We start from the raw sequence: 21,973 nt of genomic DNA, 5'->3' as shown, positions 1-21,973 counted from the left end.
ACAAAAAAAAACAAAGTAATTATTTACTGACCATCAGTTGTTGTGATTTTAAAAGTTCCTCTTTTATTTCAGCCAATCGTTTTTAACAAAAAAAAAGGAATTATTTACTGACTTTCAGTTGTTGTGATTTTAAAAAGTCCTCTTTTGTTTCAGCCAATCAATTTTAACAAAAAAAACAATAGGAAGCTTTTGCTGACAATAAGTTGTTGTGATATTGAAGGTTCTGGTTTTAATTAAGCCAAGAGTTTTCAACAAAAAAAAAACAACGGGATAGTTTAATGACTATCAGTTGCTTTGTTTTTAAGAGTTAAGCTTATGTTTAAGCAAATAGTTCTTAACAAAAAAAAAGGAATTATTTAATGACCTTCAGTTGTTGTGATTTTAAAATTTATTATTTTGTTTAAGCCAAACTTTCTTTAAAAAAAAAAAAAAGGAATTACTTACTGACCTTCAGTTGCTGTGATTTTAAAAGTTCCGCTTTTGTTTCAGCCAATAGTGTTTAACAAAAAAAATCAACGGAATTATGTATTTACCTTCAGTTGTTGTGATTTTAAAAGTTCCACTTTTTTTTCAACCAATCATGTTTAACAAAAAAAAAAAAACGGAATTATTTACTGACCTTCAGTTGTTGCGATTTTAAAAGTTCGGCTTTTATTTCAACCAATCGTGTTTAACAAAAAAAACAAAGGAATTATTTATTGACCTTCAGTTGTTGTGGTTTTAAGAGGTCCGCTTTCATTTCAACCAATCGTGTTTAACAAAAAAAAACAACGGAATTATTTACTGACCTTCAGTTGTTTTTGATTTTAAAAGTCCCGCTTTTGTTTCAGCCAATCGTGTTTAACAAAAAAAACAAAGGAATTATTTACTGACTTTCAGTTGTTGTGATTTTAAAAGTTCTGCTTTTATTTCAGCCAATCGTGTTTAACAAAAAAAAACAAGAGAATCATTTACTGACCTTCAGTTGTTGTGATTTTAAAAGTTCCGCTTTTGTTTCAGCCAATCGTGTTTAACAAAATAAAAACAAAGGAATTATTTACTGACCTTCAGTTGTTGTTTTTTTAAAAATTACGCTTTTATTTCATCCCATCGTTTTTAAAAAAAAAAAAAACAACGGAACTATTTACTGACCTTCAGTTGTTTTAATTTTAAAAGCTCCGCTTTTGTTTCAGCCAACCGTGTTTAACAAAAAAAAAAGAAGGAATCATTTACTGACCTTCAGTTGTTGTGAATTTAAAAGTTCCGCTTTTATTTAAGCCAATCGTGTTTAAAAAAAAAAAAAAAAATGAATCATTTAATGACCTTCAGTTGTTGTGAATTTAAAAGTTACGCTTTTATTTAAGCCAATCGTGTTTAAAAAAAAAAGGAATTATTTACTGACCTTCAGTTGTTTTGATTTTAAAAGTTCCGCTTTTGTTTCAGCCAATCGTGTTTAACAAAAAAAACAAACGAATTATTTACTGACCTTCAGTTGTTGTGATTTTAAAAGTTCCGCTTTTATTTCAACCAATCGTGTTTAACAAAAAAAACAAAGGAATTATTTACTGACCTTCAGTTGTTGTGATTTTAAGAGTTCCGCTTTTATTTCAGTCAATCTTGTTTAACAAAAAAAAGGAATTATTTAATTACCATCAGTTTTTGTGATTTTAAAAGTTCTGCTTTTATTTAAGCAAGTCGTGTTTAACAAAAAAAAACAAAAGGAATTATTTACTGACCTTGAGTTGTTGTGATTTTAAAAGTTCCGGTTTTATTTAAGCCAATCGTGTTTAAAAAAAAAAAAAAACTGGATTATTTACTGACCTTCAGTTGTGATTTTAAGAGTTCCGCTTTTTTTTCAGCCAATCGTGTTTAACAAAAAAAAAATAAAGGAATTATTTAATTAAATTCAGTTGTTGTGATTTTAAAAGTTCTGCTTTTGTTTCAGTCAATCGTGTTTAACAAAAAAACAAAGGAATTATTTACTGTTCTTCAGTTGTTGTGATTTTAAAAGTTCTGCTTTTATTTCAGCCAATCGTGTTTAAAAAAAAAAGGAATTATTTACTGACCTTCAGTTGTGGTGATTTTAAAAGTTCCGCTTTTGTTTCAGCCAATCGTGTTTAACAAAAAAAACAAAGGAATTATTTAATTAAAATAAGTTTTTCTTATTTTAAAATTTACGCTTTTGTTTAAGCCAATCGTGTTTAACAAAAAAAAAGGAATTATTTACTGACCTTCAGTTGTTGTGATTTTAAAATTTCCGCTTTTATTTCAACCAAGCGTGTTTAACAAAAAAAAACAACGGAATTATTTAATGACCTTCAGTTGTGATTTTAATAGTTACGCTTTTGTTTAAGCCAATCGTGTTTAACAAAAAAAAAATAAAGGAATTATTTAATGACCTTCAGTTGTTGTGATTTTAAAAGTTCTGCTTTTGTTTCAGTCAATCGTGTTTAACAAAAAAACAAAGGAATTATTTACTGTTCTTCAGTTGCTGTGATTTTAAAATTTCCGCTTTTTTTTCAGCCAATCGTGTTTAACAAAAAAAAAACGGAATCATTTACTGACCTTCAGTTGTTGTGATTTTAAAAGCTCCGCTTTTGTTTCAACCAATCATGTTTAACAAAAAAAACAACGAAATTATTTAATGACCTTAAGTTGTTGTGATTTTAAAAGTTACGCTTTTATTTCAAACAATAATTTTTAACAAAAAAAAAAAAAGGAATTATTTAATGACCTTTAGTTGCTGTGATTTTAAGAGTTTCGCTTTTATTTCAGCCAATCGTGTTTAACAAAAAAACAACGGAATTATTTACTGACCTTCAGTTGTTTTGATTTTAAAAGTCCCGCTTTTGTTTCAGCCAATCGTGTTTAACAAAAAAAAACAAAGGAATTATTTACTGACTTTCAGTTGTTGTGATTTTAAAAGTTCCGCTTTTATTTCAGCCAATCGTATTTAACAAAAAAAAACAAAGGAATCATTTACTGACCTTCAGTTGTTATGATTTTAAAAGTTCTGCTTTTGTTTCAGTCAATCGTGTTTAATAAAAAAAAACAAAGGAATTATTTACTGACCTTCAGTTGTTGTGATTTTAAGATTTCCGCTTTTATTGCAGCCAATCGTGTTTAACAAAAAAAAAAACGGAATTATTTACTGACCTTCAGTTGTTTTAATTTTAAAAGCTCCGCATTTGTTTCAGCCAATCGTGTTTAACAAAAAAAAACGAAGGAATTATTTACTGACCTTCAGTTGTTGTGATTTTAAAAGTTCCGCTTTTATTTCAGCCAATCGTGTTTAACAAAAAAAACAAAGGAATCATTTACTGACCTTCAGTTGTTGTCATTTTAAAAGTTCTGCTTTTATTTCAGCCGATCGTGTTTAACAAAAAAACAAACAAAGGAATCATTTACTGACCTTCAGTTGTTCTGATTTTAAAAGTTCTGCTTTTATTTCAGCCAATCGTGTTTAACAAAAAACAACGGAATTATTTACTGACCTTCAGTTGGTTTTGATTTTAAGAGTTCTGCTTTTATTTCAGCCAATCCTGTTTAACAAAAAAAAGAAATTATTTACTGACCTTCAGTTGTTGTGATTTTAAAAGTTACGCTTTTATTTCAGCTAATCGTGTTTAACAAAAAAAAACAAAGGAATCATTTACTGACCTTCAGTTGTTGTGATTTTAAAAGTTCTGATTTTGTTTCATCCAATCGTGTTTAACAAAAAAAAAACGGAATTATTTACTGACCTTCAGTTGTTTTGATTTTAAAATTTCCGCTTTTGTTTCAGCCAATCGTGTTTAACAAAAAAAAAAAAAGGAATTATTTACTGACATTCAGTTTTTGTGATTATAAAAGTTATGCTTTTATTTCAATCAATCGTGTTTAACAAAAAAATACAAAGGAATTATTTACTTACCTTCAGTTGTTGTGTTTTTAAAAGTTCCGCTTTTGTTTAATACAGTCGTTTCTAACAACAAAAAAAAAACTAATCGTTTACTTAACTTAAGTTTTGTCGACTTTAATATATACTATCTTGTTTAATACAATAGTTTTTAAAAATAAAAAAACAAAGGAATCATTTAATGAGATTAATTTGGTGCGATTTTAAAAGTTCTTATTTTGTTTCAGCCAATCGTGTTTAACAAAAAAACAAAGGAATCATTTATTGACCTTCAGTTGTTGTGATTTTAAAAGTTCCGCTTTTGTTTCCACCAATCGTGTCTAACAAAAAAAAACGGAATTATTTACTGACCTTCAGTTGTTTTGATTTTAAAAGTTCCGCTTTTATTTCAACCAATCGTGTTTAAAAAAAAAAAAACACGGAATTATTTACTGACCTTCAGTTGTTTTGATTTTAAAAATTCCGCTTTTATTTCAACCAATCGTGTTTAACAAAAAAAAACAAAAAAACAACGTAATTATTTACTGACCTTCAGTTGTTTTGATTTTAAAAGTTCCACTTTTGTTTCCTAAAATCATCTTTTAAAATGCCTCAAACTGTTTCGCCCAAATAATTCCCTAAAATGCCTAACACGGTTTCGCCCAAATAATCCCTAAAATGCCTATAACGGTTTCGCCCAAATAATCTTTAAACGTAATTTCAGCGTGTTCCTTTTGTTTTGACATCCCTGCGCTGTCACATTTGAAATTCCTAGGAAACCATTTCCCGCGTTAATCTCTTCATCTCTAAGATCAAAACATTCGCCCGGAGTCAATTCTCCTGGATGAACACCAACAAATCAATCAATATTGACATCATCTGTCAGACATTAATAATCTTCGCCCGGAAACAACTCTCCTGGATGAACACCAACAAATCAATCAACCTTGACATCATCTGTCAGACATTAATAAACTTCGCCCGGAAACAATTCTCCTGGACGAACACCAATTTCTCGGAAACGTGTCACGAAAGGGGAATGAATTTGTTGTTTCTAAGGGGAATTATTGATCTACGAAAGGGGAATTAATTTATTGTTTCTACGGGGAATTATTGATTCACGAAAGGGGAATGAATTTGTTGTTTCTAAGGGGAATTATTGATTAAAGAAAGGGGATATTGTGCCCCGTCACGAGCTCATGAGGTTAGGCTAGATTACGCAATCAATTTCTCGGAAAATTGTTTTCCCTGGGGATTCCATGCCCATATATGGTGCCCCGTCGGACTGACAGCACAGGTGTTCTCCCTAGGGACTCTATGCCCGTATATGGTGCTACCTCTCTGTGTGTGTGTCTCTGTGTGTGTGTCTCTGTGTGTGTGTCTCTGTGTGTGTGTGTCTCTGTGTGTGTGTCTCCTCGTGTTTAACAAAAAAACAAAAGGAATTATTTACTGACCTTCAGTTGTTGTGATTTTAAAAATTCCACATTTTTTTTTTAAATCATCTTCTAAAATGCCTCAAACTGGTTCGCCCAAATAATTCCCTAAAATGCCTAAAACGGTTTCGCCCAAATAATCTCTAAGCTTAATTTCAGCGTGTTCATTTTGTTTTGACATCTCTGCGCTGTCACATTTGAAATTCCTAGGAAACCCTTTCCCGCGTTAATCTCTTTATCTCTAAGATCAAAACATTCGCCCGGAGACAATTCTCCTGGATGAACACCAGCAAATCAATCAACCTTGACATCATCTGTCAGACTTTAATAAACTTCGCCCGGAAACAATTCTCCTGGATGAACACCAACAAATCAATCGACCTTGACATCATCTTTCAGACATTAATAAACTTCGCCCGGAAACAACTCTCCTGGACGAACACCAATTTCGCGGAAACGTGTCACGAAAGGGGAATTAATTTGTTGTTTCTAAGGGGAATTATTGATCTAAGAAAGGGGAATTAATTTGTTGTTTCTAAGGGGAATTATTGATTCACGAAAGGGGAATTAATTTGTTGTTTCTAAGGGGAATTATTGATTCAAGAAAGGGGATATGGTGCCCCGTCACGAGCTCATGAGGTTAGGCTAGGTTACGCAATCAATTTCTATGAAACGTGTCACGAAAGGGGAATTAATTTGTTGTTTCTATGGGGAATTATTGATTCACGAAAGGGGATATGGTGCCTCTTCACAAGCTCATGAGGTTAGGCTAGGTTACGCAATCAATTTCTCGGTAACGTGTTCTCCCTGGGGATTCCATGCCCATATATGGTGCCCCGTCGGACTGACATTACAGGTGTTCTCTCTAGGGACTCTATGCCCATATATGGTGCTACCACGTGGTCATGTTACGAGTCGGATCCCCCTCTCTACTTAAAACTGGTATCAAAGTAACAATATCAAAGTGAAAAATGGATTTGTGTCAACTTCGGAGTTTTTATTATCTGATGTTTGAACTATTTTTAACAAAGTGGCTATCTGAAAGTTTTTATCGAATGGGTTTGGGGGAAAAAGGGCGTGGGTGAGGGGCTAAGCGCCCTTTGGTTTCTTTTTACTCTTTAAAAGAGAACTAGAACTTTCTATTTTCAATCAAATGAGCCATCTCTGAAGTTCATACGATCATCCCTTCTATAAGAACCATGTATATCCCCAGACTATAATTCACAAAGCCTGTCCCTGGGCCCTGAAGGGTTGTGTCGACCCCATAGTCTTAATATCTGATGTTTGAACTATTTTTAACAAAATGGTCACCTAAAATTTTTATCGGATAGGTTTATCCATCCGATAAACCAAAAGACGTGGTGGGGGGGAGGGGCTAGTTGAACTCCGATCTTTTTTTTACTCTGAGAAAATTAACTAGAACTTTTAATTTCCATTCAGATGAGAGTAGTAAGGCATCTAGTACCACTGGTCGTGATTGCGTAATATGCCTTACCACGGGTCAGTCACCTATTACTATGAACCCTACATGGCTTGGCAGACAGGTTTTCTATTGTGACACCCATTTTTTGGAGGTCAAACAGAGAGAAAGCTGGTGGTCACACTAACTTGATTAGTAATTGGATTCAGATATACTACGAACGGACTTTCAGTCCTACATTCACGGGTTTCTGCAAAGTGTTATGGGCTTCATTGAAAAAATACCAGTTTAAAAAAAAATAAAAAATAAACATGTATCCATGATCTTTCTTCTGGCAAAAAATACAAATTCCAATGAAAACTGGTCGCCATTTTTTTGATCTGGTTAGGTGGGTATAATCTGGTTTGGTTTGTTATTGTCAGAAGTATTACTCAATTTACATCTTAGTGTTAACTGAGGGATGACTTAGTCTAAGTATGTTGGTAGTAAAGGAGTATTTGAAGGTGGAGAAAAAAAAAGGGGTAATTAGTGATTGGATAATTTTAAAAAAAAATGACTGAAAAGTGTCTTAGAGGAGATGGAATGATTGTGTACTGTATAATACACAAGTGATGATTTGCACAGTGTTTTCAATTTTAAATAATTTAGAAATAAAAAAAATTAACAAGAAATGGCTGAAAAGTGTTTTGAGGGAGTTGAGTTGCACGAGGGTTGACTTGCACGAGGGTTCATTTACATGCGGATTCAGTTACACGGGGATTAGTTAAATGGGGTCGAGTTGCACAAGGATTCAGTAGCACGGAGGTTCAGTTGTACGGGGTTTCGGTTATACAGGGGTTCAGTTACATGGGGGGTTCAGTTGCACGGGGGGTATCTGCTATAAAAAAAACACTTCATTCTAAACAAATTGTAGGTACAAAAAGATTTATAGGCCCTTAATTTAGGTATCTGACTATCTCGTAATGGCTACGAACTGCTAAGACTGTTGATATCTGCTATAAAAAACACTTCATTCTAATCAAATTTTAGGTACAAAAAGATTTATAGGCCCTTAATTTAGGTATCTGACTATCTCGTAATGGCTACGAACTGCTAAGAATCTTGATATCTGCTATAAAAAACACTTCATTCTAAACAACCTGTAAATACAAAAAGATTTATAGGCCCTTAATTTAGGGGTCTGGCTATCTCATAATAGCTAAGAACTGCTAAGAATCTTGATATCTGCTATAAAAAACACTTCATTCTAAACAAATTGTAGGTACAAAAGGATTTATAGGCCCTTAATTTAGGTATCTGACTATCTCGTAATGGCTACGAACTGCTAAGAATCTTGATATCTGCTATAAAAAACATAGAAAAATAGTTTAACGTTATGCTATACGAAGAAGTTGATACTAAGAGGGATGTAGATGGCAAGAAAACTGTGTTTATCTCTTTGGGATGTTTATGTCTCTTTGGGCTGTTTGTATTTCTTTGGGATGTGTTTGTCTCTTTGGGCAGTGTGTCTCTTTGGGGTGTTTGAGTCTTTTTGATCTGTTTTTGTTTCTTTGGGCTGTTTGAGTCTTTTTGGTGTGTGTTTGTCTCTTTGGGGTGTTTGTGTCTCTTTGGGCTGTTTGTGTTTCTTTGGGCTATGTGTGTCTCTTTGGGCTGTTTGTGTCATTTTGATCTATGTGTCTTTCTTTTGGATGTTTGTGTCTCTTAGGGACCGTGTGTATCTCTTTGGGCTATGTGTGTCTCTTTGGGCTGTTTGTGTCATTTTGATCTGTGTGTCTTTCTTTTGGTTGTTTGTGTCTCTTAGGGACCGTGTGTGTCTCTTTGGGCTATGTGTGTCTCTTTGGGGCATTTGAATCTTTTTTTGGTCTGTATGTGTCTGTATGGGCGTGTTTTTATCTTTGGGCTGTGTGTGTGTTTTTCTATTTTGGCTTTTTGTGTATCTTAGGGCTGTGTTTGTGTATTTATCCTGTTTGTGTGTCTCTTTTGGCTTTGTGTGTCTCTTTATGCTGTGTGTCTCTTTGGACAGTTTGAATATTTTCGGTCTGTGTGTGTCTCTTTTGGCTTTGTGTGTCGTTTTGGGCTTTGTGTGTCTCTGTGGGATGTGTGCGTCTCTTTGGGCCGTGTGCATCTCTCTGAGCTGTTTGTGTCTCTTAGGCTGTTTTAGTCATTTTGGTCTGTGTGTGTTTCTTTTGGCTGGTTGTGTCTCTTAGAGACCATGTGTGTCTCTTTGGACAATGTGTGTCTCTTTTGGGGTGTTTGAATCTTTTTGGTATGTTTGTGTCTGTATGGACATTTTTTGTCTCTTTGGGCTGTGTGTTTGTCTCTTTGGTCTTTTTGTTTCTCTTCAGACTATGTGTGTGTCTTTAGGTCCTGTGTGTGTCTCTTTGGGCTGTGTGTGTCTCTTTAGGCTGTGTGTCTCTTTGGGACGTTGAATCTTTATGGTCTGTTTGTGTCTCTTTTTACTTTTTGTGTCTTGCTGGGGTGTGTGTCTCTCTGTGGGATGTGTGCGTCTCTTTGGGCCGTGTGCATCTCTTTGAGCTGTATGTGTCTCTTGGGCTGTTTGAGTCATTTTGGTCTGTGTGTGTTTCTTTTGGCTGGTTGTGTCTCTTAGAGACCATGTGTGTCTCTTTGGGCAATGTATGTCTCTTTGGGGGTGTTTGAATCTATTTGGTATGTTTGTGTCTGTATGGACATTTTTTGTCTCTTTGGGCTGTGTGTGTGTCTCTTTGGGCTTTGTGTGTCTCTTCGGACTGTGTGTATGTCTCTTTAGCCTGTGTGTGTCTCTTTGGGCTGTGTGTGTCTCTTTAGGCTGTGTGTTTCTTTGGGCAGTTTGAATCTTTATGGACTGTGTGTGTCTCTTTTGACTGTTTGTGTCGTTTTGGGCTTTGTGTCTCTCTGTTGGATGTGTGCATCTCTTTGGGCCATGTACGTCTCTTTGAGCTGTATGTGTCTCTTTGGGCTGTGGGTGTCTCTTTTTGATGTGTGTCTCTTTAGGCTGTGTGTGTCTCGTTGGACTGTGTGTCTTTTTTGGGGTGTCTGAGTCTTTTTGGTCTGTAAGGGTCTCGTTGGGCTGTTTGAGTCTTTTAGCTCGGGGTTTGTCTCTTTGGGTTGTGTTTCTGTTTGGGCTGTCTGTGTCTCTTTGAGCTGTTTGTGTCTCTTGAGGCTGTGTGTGTCCCTTTGGGGCTGTGTGTCTCTTTGTGATGTTTGAGTCTTTTTGGTCTGTTTGTATGTCTCTTTGGGCTGTTTGAGTCTTTTTGGTCTGTGTTTGTCTCTTTGGGCTGTTTGTGTCTCTTTGGGATGTGTGTGTTTCTCCTTGGGCTTTGTGCGTCTCTTCGGACTGTGTGTGTCTCTTTAGCCTGTGTGTGTGTCTCTTTGGGCTTTGTGTGTTTCTTTAGGCTGAGTGTCTCTTTGGGCAGTTTGAATCTTTTTGGTCTGTGTGTGTCTCTTTTGGCTTTTTGTGTCGTTTTGGGGTTTGCGTGTCTCGGTTGGATGTGTGCGTCTCTTTGGGCCGTGTGCATCTCTTTGAGCTGTATGTGTCTCTTGGACTGTTTGAGTCATTTTGGTCTGTGTTTGTTTCTTTTGACTGTTTGTGTCTCTTAGGGGTCATGTGTGTCTCTTTGGGTTATGTGTGTCTCTTTGAGGTGTTTGTGTCTCTTTGGGCTGTTTGTGTTTCTTTGGGATTTGGATGTCTCCTCGGGCTGTGTGTGTCTCTTTAGTCCGTGTGTGTCTCTTTGGGCTGTGTGTGTCTCTTTAGGCTGTGTGTCTCTTTGGAGCAAATTCTTTCAAAAATATGTTAATACGTTTAAGCAATAAATATCTTTAACCTTAACCCGTCTTTATTCTTTAGAATAGTTTTATTCATTTCATTAAATTATGAAGAAATTGTAAGTAAGTAACAATAGCATCGTTTTGGGCTTTGTGTCTCTCTGTAGGATGTGTGCGTCTCTTTGGGCCGTGTACGTCTCTTTGAGCTGTATGTATCTCTTTGAGCTGTGGGTGTCTCTTTGTGATGAGTGTCTCTTTAGGCTGTGTGTGTCTCGTTGGACTGTGTGTCTTTTTGGGGTGTCTGAGTCTTTTTGGTCTGTGTTTGTCTCTTTGGGTTGTGTTTCTCTTTGGGCTGTCTGTGTCTCTTTGAGCTGTTTGTGTCTCTTGAGGCTGTGTGTGTCTCTTTGGGCTGCGTGTCTGTTTGGGCTGTGTGTGTCTTTTTGGTCTGTTTGTGTGTCCCTTTGGGCTGTTTGAGTCTTTTTGGTCTGTGTTTGTCTCTTTGGGCTATTTGTGTCTCTTTGGGCTGTTCGTGTTTCTTTGGGCTTTGTGTGTCTCTTTGGGATGTGTTTTTCGTTGGGCGGTTTATCTATTTTGGCTCTGGTTGGGGGTGTGTGTACTGTTTATGTCTTTTTGGTCTGTGTTTGTGTCTGTTGGCTGCGTGTGTCTGTTTGGTATGTGTGTGTTTCTGTGGGGTATGTATGTCTCTTTGGGCTGTTTGAGTTATTTTGGTCTGTGTGTGTTTCTTTTGACTGTTTGTGTCTCTTAGGGGTCATGTGTGTCTCTTTGGGTTATGTGTGTCTCTTTGAGGTGTTTGAATCTTTTTGGTCTGTATGTGTCTCTTTGGGATTTGTGTGTCTCTTCGGGCTGTGTGTATTTGTAAGTAAGTAACAAGCTCTTTATTGATTTCAACTCTTGAATATACAGTACAGATACTTCATTCAAGAAACGTGATTAAACACGTTTTGAAACTACATGCTATTTGCATGCCAAATATTTTTTATTGCATGCCAATTTTTCTTTGGGAAAATAGAATTGATCAATAACTTATTTCATTTTCATTAAGAAAATTCAGAATCGAAGTTGAACTTTTCTTCTTCCGGGAAAATATTTGGAACAGAACTTTAAATTTTTTCATCTCTTTGAGAAAAATCTGAATTGAAGTGGAGAAAATAGAATTGATCAATAACTTATTTCATTTTCATTGAGAAAATTCAGAATCGAAGTTGAACTTTTCTTTTCCGGGAAAATATTCGGAACAGAACTTTAAATTTTTCTATCCTCTATGAAAAATTTGGAACAATATTTTAAATTTTGTCATCTCTTTGAGAATAATCTGAATTGTAGTGGAAAATTTTATATTATTTTAGGAAAATAGAATTGATCAATAACTTATTTCATTTTCATTGAGAAAATTCAGAATCGAAGTTGAACTTTTCTTTTCTGGGAAAATATTTGGAACAGAACTTTAAATTTTTTCATCTCTTTGAGAAAGGTCGGAATTGAATTTAAGAAAATTTAGAATTAAAATGTAACTTTTTATCTTCATTGGAAATGTGTCTTTTGCAATGTGTAGGAACCAGTGGGGGAATCCCCACTCGTTTGGAAAGGTGCCAAGGAAAGGCAAGCAAATAGCATGTAGTTTCAAAACGTGTTTAATCACGTTTCTTCCCCGCTCTTTTGGAAAGGTGCCAAGGAAAGGCAAGCAAATAGCATGTAGTTTCAAAACGTGTTTAATCACGTTTCTTGAATGAAGTATCTGTACTGTATATTCAAGAGTTGAAATCAATAAAGAGCTCGTTACTTACTTACAAATACACACAGCCCGAAGAGACACACAAATCCCAAAGAGACACATACAGACCAAAAAGATTCAAACACCTCAAAGAGACACACATAACCCAAAGAGACACACATGACCGCTAAGAGACACAAACAGACAAAAGAAACAAACACAGACCAAAATGACTCAAACAGCCCAAAGAGACACACATAGCCCAAAGAAACACAAACAGCCCAAAGAGACACAAACAGCCCAAAGAGACAAACACAGACCAAAAGGACTCAAAAAGCCCAAAGAGGCACAAACAGATCAAATAGAATCAAACAGTCCAACGAGACACACAGCCCAAAGAGACTCACAAAGCCCAAAGAAACACACACAGCCCAAAGATACACAAACAGCCCAAAAAGACAAACACAGACCAAAAAGACTCAAACAGCCCAAAGAGACACACAAACAGACCAAAAAGACTCAAACAGCCCAAGGAGACACACATCCCGAAGAGACACACACTGACTAAAGAGACACAAGAAGCTCAAAGCGACACAGACGGCCCACAGAGAAAACACAACCCAAAGAGACAAACAACTACTGAAAAGACTCAAACAGTCCCCAGAGACACATACAGAACAAGAAGACTGAGACAACCCTAATAGACATACAGACCAAAGAGACACACACAGCCAAAAGAGAAGCATAACACAAAGAGACACACACAGCCCAATGAGAAACATACAGCTCAAACAGACGTACACGGCCCAAAGAGACGCACACATCTTACAGAGAGACACAAAGCCCAAAACGATGCTATTGTTACTTACTTACAATTTCTTCATAATTTAATGAAATGAATAAAACTATTCTAAAGAATAAAGACGGGTTAAGGTTAAAGATATTTAATGCTTAAACGTATTAACATATTTTTGAAAGAATTTGCTCCAAAGAGACACACAGCCTAAAGAGACACACACAGCCCAAAGAGACACACACGGACTAAAGAGACACACACAGCCCGAAGAGACACACAAATCCCAAAGAGACATATACAGACCAAAAAGATTCAAACACCTCAAAGAGACACACATAACCCAAAGAGACACACATGACCCATAAGAGACACAAACAGTCAAAAGAAACAAACACAGACCAAAATGACTCAAACAGCCCAAAGAGATACACATAGCCCAAAGAAACACAAACAGCCCAAAGAGACACAAACAGCCCAAAGAGGACACACATTGCCCAAAGAGACACGCATGGCCTCTAAGAGACACAAACAGCCAAAAGAAACACACACAGACCAAAATGACTCAAACAGTCAAAGAGACACATACAGCTCAAAGAGGTGCACATGGCCCAAAGAGACGCACACATCCAACAGAGACACACAAAGCCCAAAGCGACACAAAAAGCCAAAAGAGACACACATAGACCAAAAAGATTCAAACTGCCCAAAGAGACACTCAGCCTAAAGAGACACACACAGCCCAAAGAGACACACACACAGGCTAAAGAGACACACACAGTCCGAAGAGACGCACAAAGCCCAAGGAGAAACACACACATCCCAAAGAGACACAAACAGCCCAAAGAGACAAACACAGACCAAAAAGACTCAAACAGCCCAAAGAGACATACAAACAGACCAAAAAGACTCAAACATCCCAAAGAGACAGACAGCCTAACAGGGACACACACAGCCTCAAGAGACACAAACAGCTCAAAGAGACACATACAGCCCAAACAGAAACACACCCCAAAGAGACAAACACCGAGCTAAAAGACTCAAACAGCCCAAAGAAACCCTTACAGACCAAAAAGACTCAGACATCCCAAAAAAGACACACAGTCCAACGAGACACACACAGCAAAAAGAGACATCCACAGCCCAAAGAGACACATACAGCTCAAAGAGACGTACATGGCCCAAAGAGATGCACACATCCAACAGAGAGACACAAAGCCCAAAACGACACAAACAGTCAAAAGAGACACACACAGTCCAAAAAGATTCAAACTGCCCAAAGATACACACAGCCTAAAGAGACACACACAGCCCAAAGAGACACACACAGGCTAAAGAGACATACACACACTCCTAATAGACACACACAGCCCAAAGAGACACACACACAGCCCAAAGAGACAAAAAATGTCCATACAGACACAAACATACCAAAAAGATTCAAACACCCCCAAAGAGACACACATTGCCCAAAGAGACACACATGGTCTCTAAGAGATACAACCAGCCAAAAGAAACACACACAGACCAAAATTACTTAAACAGCCCAAGAGACACATACAGCTCAAAGAGATGCACACGGCCCAAAGAGACGCACACATCCAACAGAGTGACACAAAGCCCAAAACAACACAAACAGTCTAAAGAGACATACACAGACCATAAAGATTCAAGCTGCTCAAAGAGACACACAGACTAAAGAGACAAACACGTCCCAAAGAGACACACACAGGCAAAAGAGACATACACAGAGTCCGAAGAGACTCACAAAGCCCAAAGAGACACACACACAGCCTAAAGAGACAAAAAACGTCCATACAGACACAAACATACCAAAAAGATTCAAACACCCCCAAAGAGACACACATTGCCCAAAGAGACACACATGGTCTCTAAGAGACACAACCAGCCAAAAGAAACACACGCAGACCAAAATGACTCAAACAGCCCAAGAGACACATACAGCTCAAAGAGATGCACACGGCCCAAAGAGACGCACACATCCAACAGAGACACACAAAGCCCAAAACGATACAAAAAGCCAAAAGAGACACACACAGACCAAAAAGATTCAAACTGTCCAAAGAGACACAGAGCATAAATAGACACACACAGCCCAAAGAGACACACACACAGGATAAAGAGACACACACCGCCCTAATATACACAAAAACCCAAAAGATACACACACACCCACAGCCCAAAGACAAAAACACGCCCATACAAACACATACATACCAAAAGATTCACACGCCCCAAAGAGACACACATAGCCCAAAGAGACACACACGGTCCCTAAGAGACACAAACATCCAAAAGAAAGATACGCAGATCAAAATGACACAAACAGCCCAAAGAGACACACATAGCCCATAGAGATACACACGGTCCATAAGAGACACAAACATCCAAAAGACATAAACAAATATCAAAATGAAACAAACAGACCAAAGAGACACACATAGCACAAAGATGCACAAACACCACACAGAAACAAAAACACCCCAAAGAGACAAACTAAAACCAAATATACTCAAACATCTAAAAGAGATTTTTGAGTCCAAAATACTAAAAAACCCCAAAGAAACACACTACCAAAAGAGACACGCACAGCCCAAAGAAACATAAACAGCCCACAGAGACATAAACATCCCAAAGAGATAAACACAGTTTTTTTTCCATCTACATCCCTCTTAGTATCAACTTCTTCGTATAGCATAACGTTAAACTATTTTTATATGTTTTTTATAGCAGTTATCAAGATTCTTAGCAGTTTGTAGCCATTACGAGATAGTCAGATACCTAAATTAAGGGCCTATAAATCTTTTTGTACATACGATTTGTTTAGAATTAAGTGTTTTTAATAGAACATATCATGATTCTTAGCAGTTCTTAGCTATTATGATATAGACAGACCCCTAAATTAAGGGCCTATAAATCTTTTTGTATTTAGAAGTTTTTTATAATGAAGTGTTTTTTATAGCAGATATCAAGATTCTTAGCAGTTCGTAGACATTACGAGATAGTCAGATAACTAAATTAAGGGCCTATAAATCTTTTTGTACCTACAATTTGTTTAGAATGAAGTGTTTTTTATAGCAGATATTAAGATTTTTAGCAGTTCGTAGCCATTACGAGGTAGTCAGATACCTAAATTAAGGGCCTATAAATCTTTTTGTACCTACAATTTGTTTAGAATGAAGTGTTTTTTATAGCAGATATCAAGATTTTTAGCAGTTCGTAGCCATTACGAGATATTCAGATACCTAAATTAAGGGCCTATAAATCTTTTTGTACCTACAATTTGTTTAGAATGAAGTTTTTTTTATAGCAGATACTCCCCCCCCCCGTGTAACTGAACCCCCCATGTAACTGAACCCCTGTATAACCGAAACCCCGTACAACTGAACCTCCGTGCTACTGAATCCTCGTGCAACTTGACCCCATTTAATTAATCCCCGTGTAACTGAATCCGCATGTAACTGAACCCTCGTGCAAGTCAACCCTCGTGCAACTCAACTCCCTCAAAACACTTTTCAGCCATTTCTTGTTAATTTTTTTTACTTCTAAACTATTTAAAATTGACAACACTGTGCAAATCATCACTTGTGTATTATACAGTACACATTCATCCCATCTCCTCCAAAACACTTTTCAGTCATTTCTTGTTAAAATTATCCAATCACTAATTACCCCTTTTTTTCTCCACCTTCAAATGTTCCTTTAGTACCTACGCAATTAGACTATATCATCGCCCAGTTAACACTAAGATGTAAATTGAGTAACCCTCTCGCAATAACGAACCAAACCAGATTATACCCACCTAACCAGATCAAAAAAATGGCGACCAGTTTTGATTGGAATTTGTATTTTTTTTGCCAGAAGAAAGATCATGAATACATGTTTATTTTTTATTTTTTTTAAACTGGTATTTTTTCAATGAAGCCCATAACACTTTGCAGAAACCCGTGAATGTAGGACTGAAAGTCCATTCGTAGTATATCTGAATCCAATTACTTATCATGTTAGTGTGACCACCAAGCTTTCTCTCTATTTGACCTCCAAAAATTGGGTGTCACAATAGAAAACCTGTCTGCCAAGCCATGTAGGGTTCATAGTAATAAGTAAATGGCCCGTGGTAAGGCATATTACGCAATCACGACCAGTGGTACTAGATGCCTTACTACTGATGAGCCCTCTCTGAAGTTTATACGAGCTCCCCATTTATAAGAACCGTATACGCCCCCAGGACATAACTTACAATGCCTGCCCCCGGGCCCAGGGGAGTTGTGTCGAGACTGAAGTTTTGTTATTTGACCTTTGAACTATTAAAAAAAATGACTATCTCAAAAGGTGTATCGGATGGGTATGAGGAAAAAAAGGCGTGTGGGGGTCTAGGGGCCCTCCTATGTCTTTTGGCCCATTAAAATTGAACTAGTACTTTCAACTTCCATTCAAATCTGCCCTCTCTGAAGTTTATACGAGCTTCCCTTCCACAACAGCTTATATGCCCTCGAGGCATAACTTACAACGCTTACCCCGGGCCCTGCAGGATTGTGTCGACCCCAGAGTTTTTGTTATATGATATTTGAACCATTTTGAAAAAAATGGCTCTCTCAAAGTTCTTATCAGATGAGTTTGATGAAAATAAGACGTGGAGAGGGGGAGGCTAGTTGCTCTCCGATCTCTTTTGACTCTTAAAAAGTGAACGAGAACTTTAAATTTCCAATCATAAGGGCCCTCTCTGAAGTTTATACGAGCATCCCTTCCATAAGAAGTATATATGCCCCCAGAGCATTACTTACAACGTCTGCCTCCAGGCCCGGCGAGGTTATGTTGACCCCAGAGTTTTCATTATATGATCTTTGAACTATATAAAAAAATGGCTATCTCAAAGTCCTTATCGGGTGGGTTTGAGGGAAAAAGAGCATGGAGGGGAGGGTGGCTAGTTGTAGTCCGATATCTTTTGACAATTTAAAAGTGAACTAGAACTTTCAATTTCCAATCAAATGAACCCTCTCCGAAGTTTATATAAGCATCCCTTCTGTAAGAACTACATGCCCCCAGAACATTACTTACAACGCCTGCCTCCGGGCCCTGTGGGGTTGCGTCGACACAGGAGCGTTTCTTATCTGACCTTTGAACTATTTTTAATGAAATGGCAATTTTAAAAATTTTATCGGATGGGCTTAGGGAAAAAAGAGTGTGGGGGTGCTAGTTGCCCTTCGATATCTTTTGACTCTTAAAAAGTGAACTGGAACTTGCAATTTCCAATCAAATGAGCCCTCTCTGAAGTCTATACGAGAATCCCTTTCATAAGAACCATATACGCCTCCAGGACAACATTTACAACGCCTACTTCCGGGCCCTGGGGGATTGTGTTGACACCGGGGTTTTTGTTATCTAATTTTTAACAATTTTTAAAAGACTAGCTATCTCAAAATTTGTAGTGGATGGGTTTGCGGACAAAAGGGCATGGGGGGGCTAGTTGCCCCCAAATCTCTTGACTCTTAAAAAGTGAACTAGAACTTTCAATTTCCAATCAAATAGGCGCTCTCTGAAGTTTATACGAGCATCCCTTTCATAAGAAGCATATACACCCCAGGACACAACTTACAACGCCTTTGTCCCGGGCCCTGGAGGGTTTTGTCGACACCTGAGTTTTTGTTATCTGACTTTTGAACAATTTTTAACTGAATGGCTATCTCAAAATTTTTATCGGGTGCATTTGGGGGAAAAGGAGCGTGGGGGGACTAGTTGTCCTCCAATCTTTTTTGCTCTCAAAAACTGATCTAGAACTTTCAATTTTCAATCAAATGAGCCCTCTCTGAAGTTTTTCTGAGAATCCTTTCCATAAGAGCAATAAATTCCCACAGTCTAACGATTACAACGCCAGCCATCGGACCCTTAGGGGTCGTGTTGACCCTGGAGTATTCGTTATATGGTCTTTGAACTATTTAAAATAGAATGAATGTCTCAAAGTTCTTATTGGATGGGTATGAGCATAAAAGGGGTGGAGGGGGGGAGAGGCTAAGTGCCCTCCAATCTCTTTTGACTTTTAGAGATTGAACTACTGCTTTTAATTTACAATCAAGTGATCCTACTCTGAAGTTTTTACATGAATTCGATCCAATATAACATTATTTGGCCCCAGTGAATAACTTACGAAACCCGCCCCCGGGCCCTGGAGGGTTGTGTTGACTGCGGAGTTCTTATTATATGATCTTAGAACAATTTTTAACAAAATAGCTATCTCAAAATTTTTTATCGGATGCATTTTCGAAAAGTGGCGTGACGGGGGGGCTGGTTACCCTCCGATATCTTTTGACGCTTAAAAAGTGAACTAGAAATTCCAATTGTCAATCAAATGAGCCCTTTCTGAAGTTTATACGAGCATTCCTTCCATAAGAACCATATATACCCCAAGGCGTAACACATAACCCTTGCCCTGAAGACTGTGGGGGGAGTGTCCTGCTCAAACGCATTGTTTCTAGAACATTAACCTACGTTGAATCACATGGCTATATCAAATATTTCATTGGACGTGTTTGGGGGAAAGATGGATGTAAAAAGGGTGTTACTTTTCTTCTAATCACTTTTGACCATTAAAAAGGGCACTAGTAATTTAAATTTCCAATCAAATGAGCCCTTTCTGAAGTTTCTATGCCAAAGCTTTCTATAAAAATCTTATATGCGGGGGGGGGGATGTCATCCTCAACGATCTAATTTCCAGAATGTTCAACTACGTTGAACAAAATCGCTATCTTAAAATTTTTATTGGATACGTTTGGGGAAAAGGTGGGCGTCAGAGGGGGGTTAGCTGCCTTCCAATCACTTTTGACTATTAAAAAGGGTACTAGCCCTTTGAATTCCCAATCGAATGAGTCCTTTTTGAAGTTCCTACGACAAAGCTTTCTATAAAAACCTTATATGCCCCAAGGGCATAACTTACAACCCTTGCCCTGAGGGCTGTGGGGGAGTGGTCTCCTCAGAAACATTATTTCTATCGGGAAATTAATAAAGTAGAACAAAATGGCTATCTCAAAATTTTGATTGGATGTGGTTGGGGAAAAGTTGCCTTCCAATCACTTTTGACCCTTAAAAGGGCACTAGAACTCTTGATTTCCAATCGAATGATTCCCATTTGAAGTTTATACGATGACCCCTTCAATATGAAGTGTCTCTGGGAAAAAAAATAAACAATAATAAATAATAAAGCATTGGAGCTGTATGGCCTTTGCTATAGGCAACGCTATAGCGTTGCCTCTAGCAGTTATAGGAAAAAACTAAAAAAAAATTTAGTTTTCACTTTTTTTTCACTGTCTAAATAAAAAGATTTATCCCCATTTGAAAATTTATTTGTTGATGACTTTATCTCAAAATGTGGATCTAATGCCATGGGATTTGCGAGGGGCGTGGGTAACAGAAAAGAGCATGGAAGGTCCTTTGCTGTAAATTGTTTTTTAGCTCTTGAAAAGCATCAGAACTTTCTATTTCCAAAGGGGCAAGCCCACTCAGAAGCTCCTACGATCACCACTATATACCAAGGAGCAAAAAAAAAAAATCATTGATTCACCGAAAGCTCATGGTTCTTTACTTAAGTAGTACTAGTAACTTGCGTCTAGTATACAAAAATCAGATGTGGTCAAACCCCTTATCTTACAACGTAAAAAAAATGACTCACCAGGGGAAACCCGTATATCAACATTATGTACTCCTTGTTGGGTAATATCAGCTACAAGACTCTCTAACTTTCTATCATCTTCCTCAAATCCAAGAGCCCCCAAGACGAAGAAACACAAATATAAGAACATGATCATCTTTTCACATCTGTGAGAAAACTAAATTCTTATCTTGTCTATTGCAAACAGATGTAAAAACAACGGAAGGGGTGTTTTCTAGAGTCAGTGATTCAATAGTTTGGGCTTTCCAGGCTGGAATAAAATTTGCGAAGTTGCCTTATCCTTACTTGGCAGTTTATTTAAACCGCCAAGTATGTCGCTGTAAATCTTTCTGGAGGGAAAGAGGGATAAGAAAGAGTCAGTCTCACGATTAAGAAAGGTTTCAAACCCAATAAAATATGTACCACAAAGGACAGTTTTCCTTCAACGAGTTTACCCGATGGGTCAATTTTTGATTGACGCCTTAAAAGTGTTATATATTTATAAGATTTCTATACTTTTATATGAAATGGAATTCAAATTGTTTGGATTTGCTGAATCAAATTACTGGTGGGTTTATTGATTCAATTTATGTGCGTTTTAAGGAAGGGTATATTGTTTAATATGCCCTAACAAAAGATTAAATTATAATATTAAATAATATATTCAATAAGAAAACATTATTTTCCTATATTTAAAGCCCTATCCCTTTAAATCGGTCGGCTCTACAGACGAAGTTGGCATTGGCAGCTGACAGCTTTACTGTCGCTGACACAGGACCAGCTAAAGGTATCATAGTAGCGGTTCTGGCCTCTCTTGCACCTGAGGCAAAATCTTGATTAGCCCCCCCCCTGTCTCCCACTAAATCTTCAGGCCAAAATTTAACAAAATTTTTATTTATTAACAAATTTAAAATATAAATTTAACAGAATTTAACAGAATAAACTTTAACAGAATTGTTATTTATTAACAAATTTATATAATATAAATTTATAATAAATTGGCAGCTGACAACTTTACTGTCGCTGACACATGACCAGCTAAAGGTATCATAGTAGTGGTTCTGGCCTCTCTTGCACCTGAGGCAAAATCTTTATTAGCGCCCCCCCCCCTCCCTGTCTCCCTCTAAATCTTCAGGCCAAACTTTAACAGAATTTGTATTGATTAACAAATTTATTTTTAATTTATTAATAATTTAATAGTTTATTTTTAACTTTGTTTTAACCTACTATTTAAACCAATTAATTGTTATTAATTATTTTAATTTTATTATTTTGATCATAATTATATTAAACTATTTAATTATTATTATTCAA

At 37.0% G+C, this 21,973-nt stretch overlaps 1 protein-coding gene across 1 annotated transcript in view; it reads right to left on the bottom strand.

Moving 5' to 3' along the window:
- LOC148939419 (uncharacterized) overlaps positions 1 to 20,832 on the bottom strand; it is a 353,303-nt gene extending 332,471 nt beyond the window's left edge. Inside the window, exon 1 of the mRNA XM_089106560.1 lies at positions 20,681 to 20,832. Coding sequence (XP_088962686.1) covers positions 20,681 to 20,816 — 136 coding nt within the window. The 5' untranslated portion in view covers positions 20,817 to 20,832. The remainder of the gene's footprint in view (positions 1 to 20,680) is intronic.
- Positions 20,833 to 21,973: the final 1,141 nt, after the last annotated feature.

Source organism: Artemia sp. Qi Xiang Cuo, chromosome 21, assembly GCF_049724085.1.
Source record: "Artemia sp. Qi Xiang Cuo chromosome 21, ASM4972408v1, whole genome shotgun sequence".
NCBI lineage: Eukaryota > Metazoa > Arthropoda > Branchiopoda > Anostraca > Artemiidae > Artemia > Artemia sp. Qi Xiang Cuo.
The sequence above is the reverse complement of the archived record's forward strand: the minus strand, read 5'-3'. Positions and strand labels throughout refer to the sequence as shown.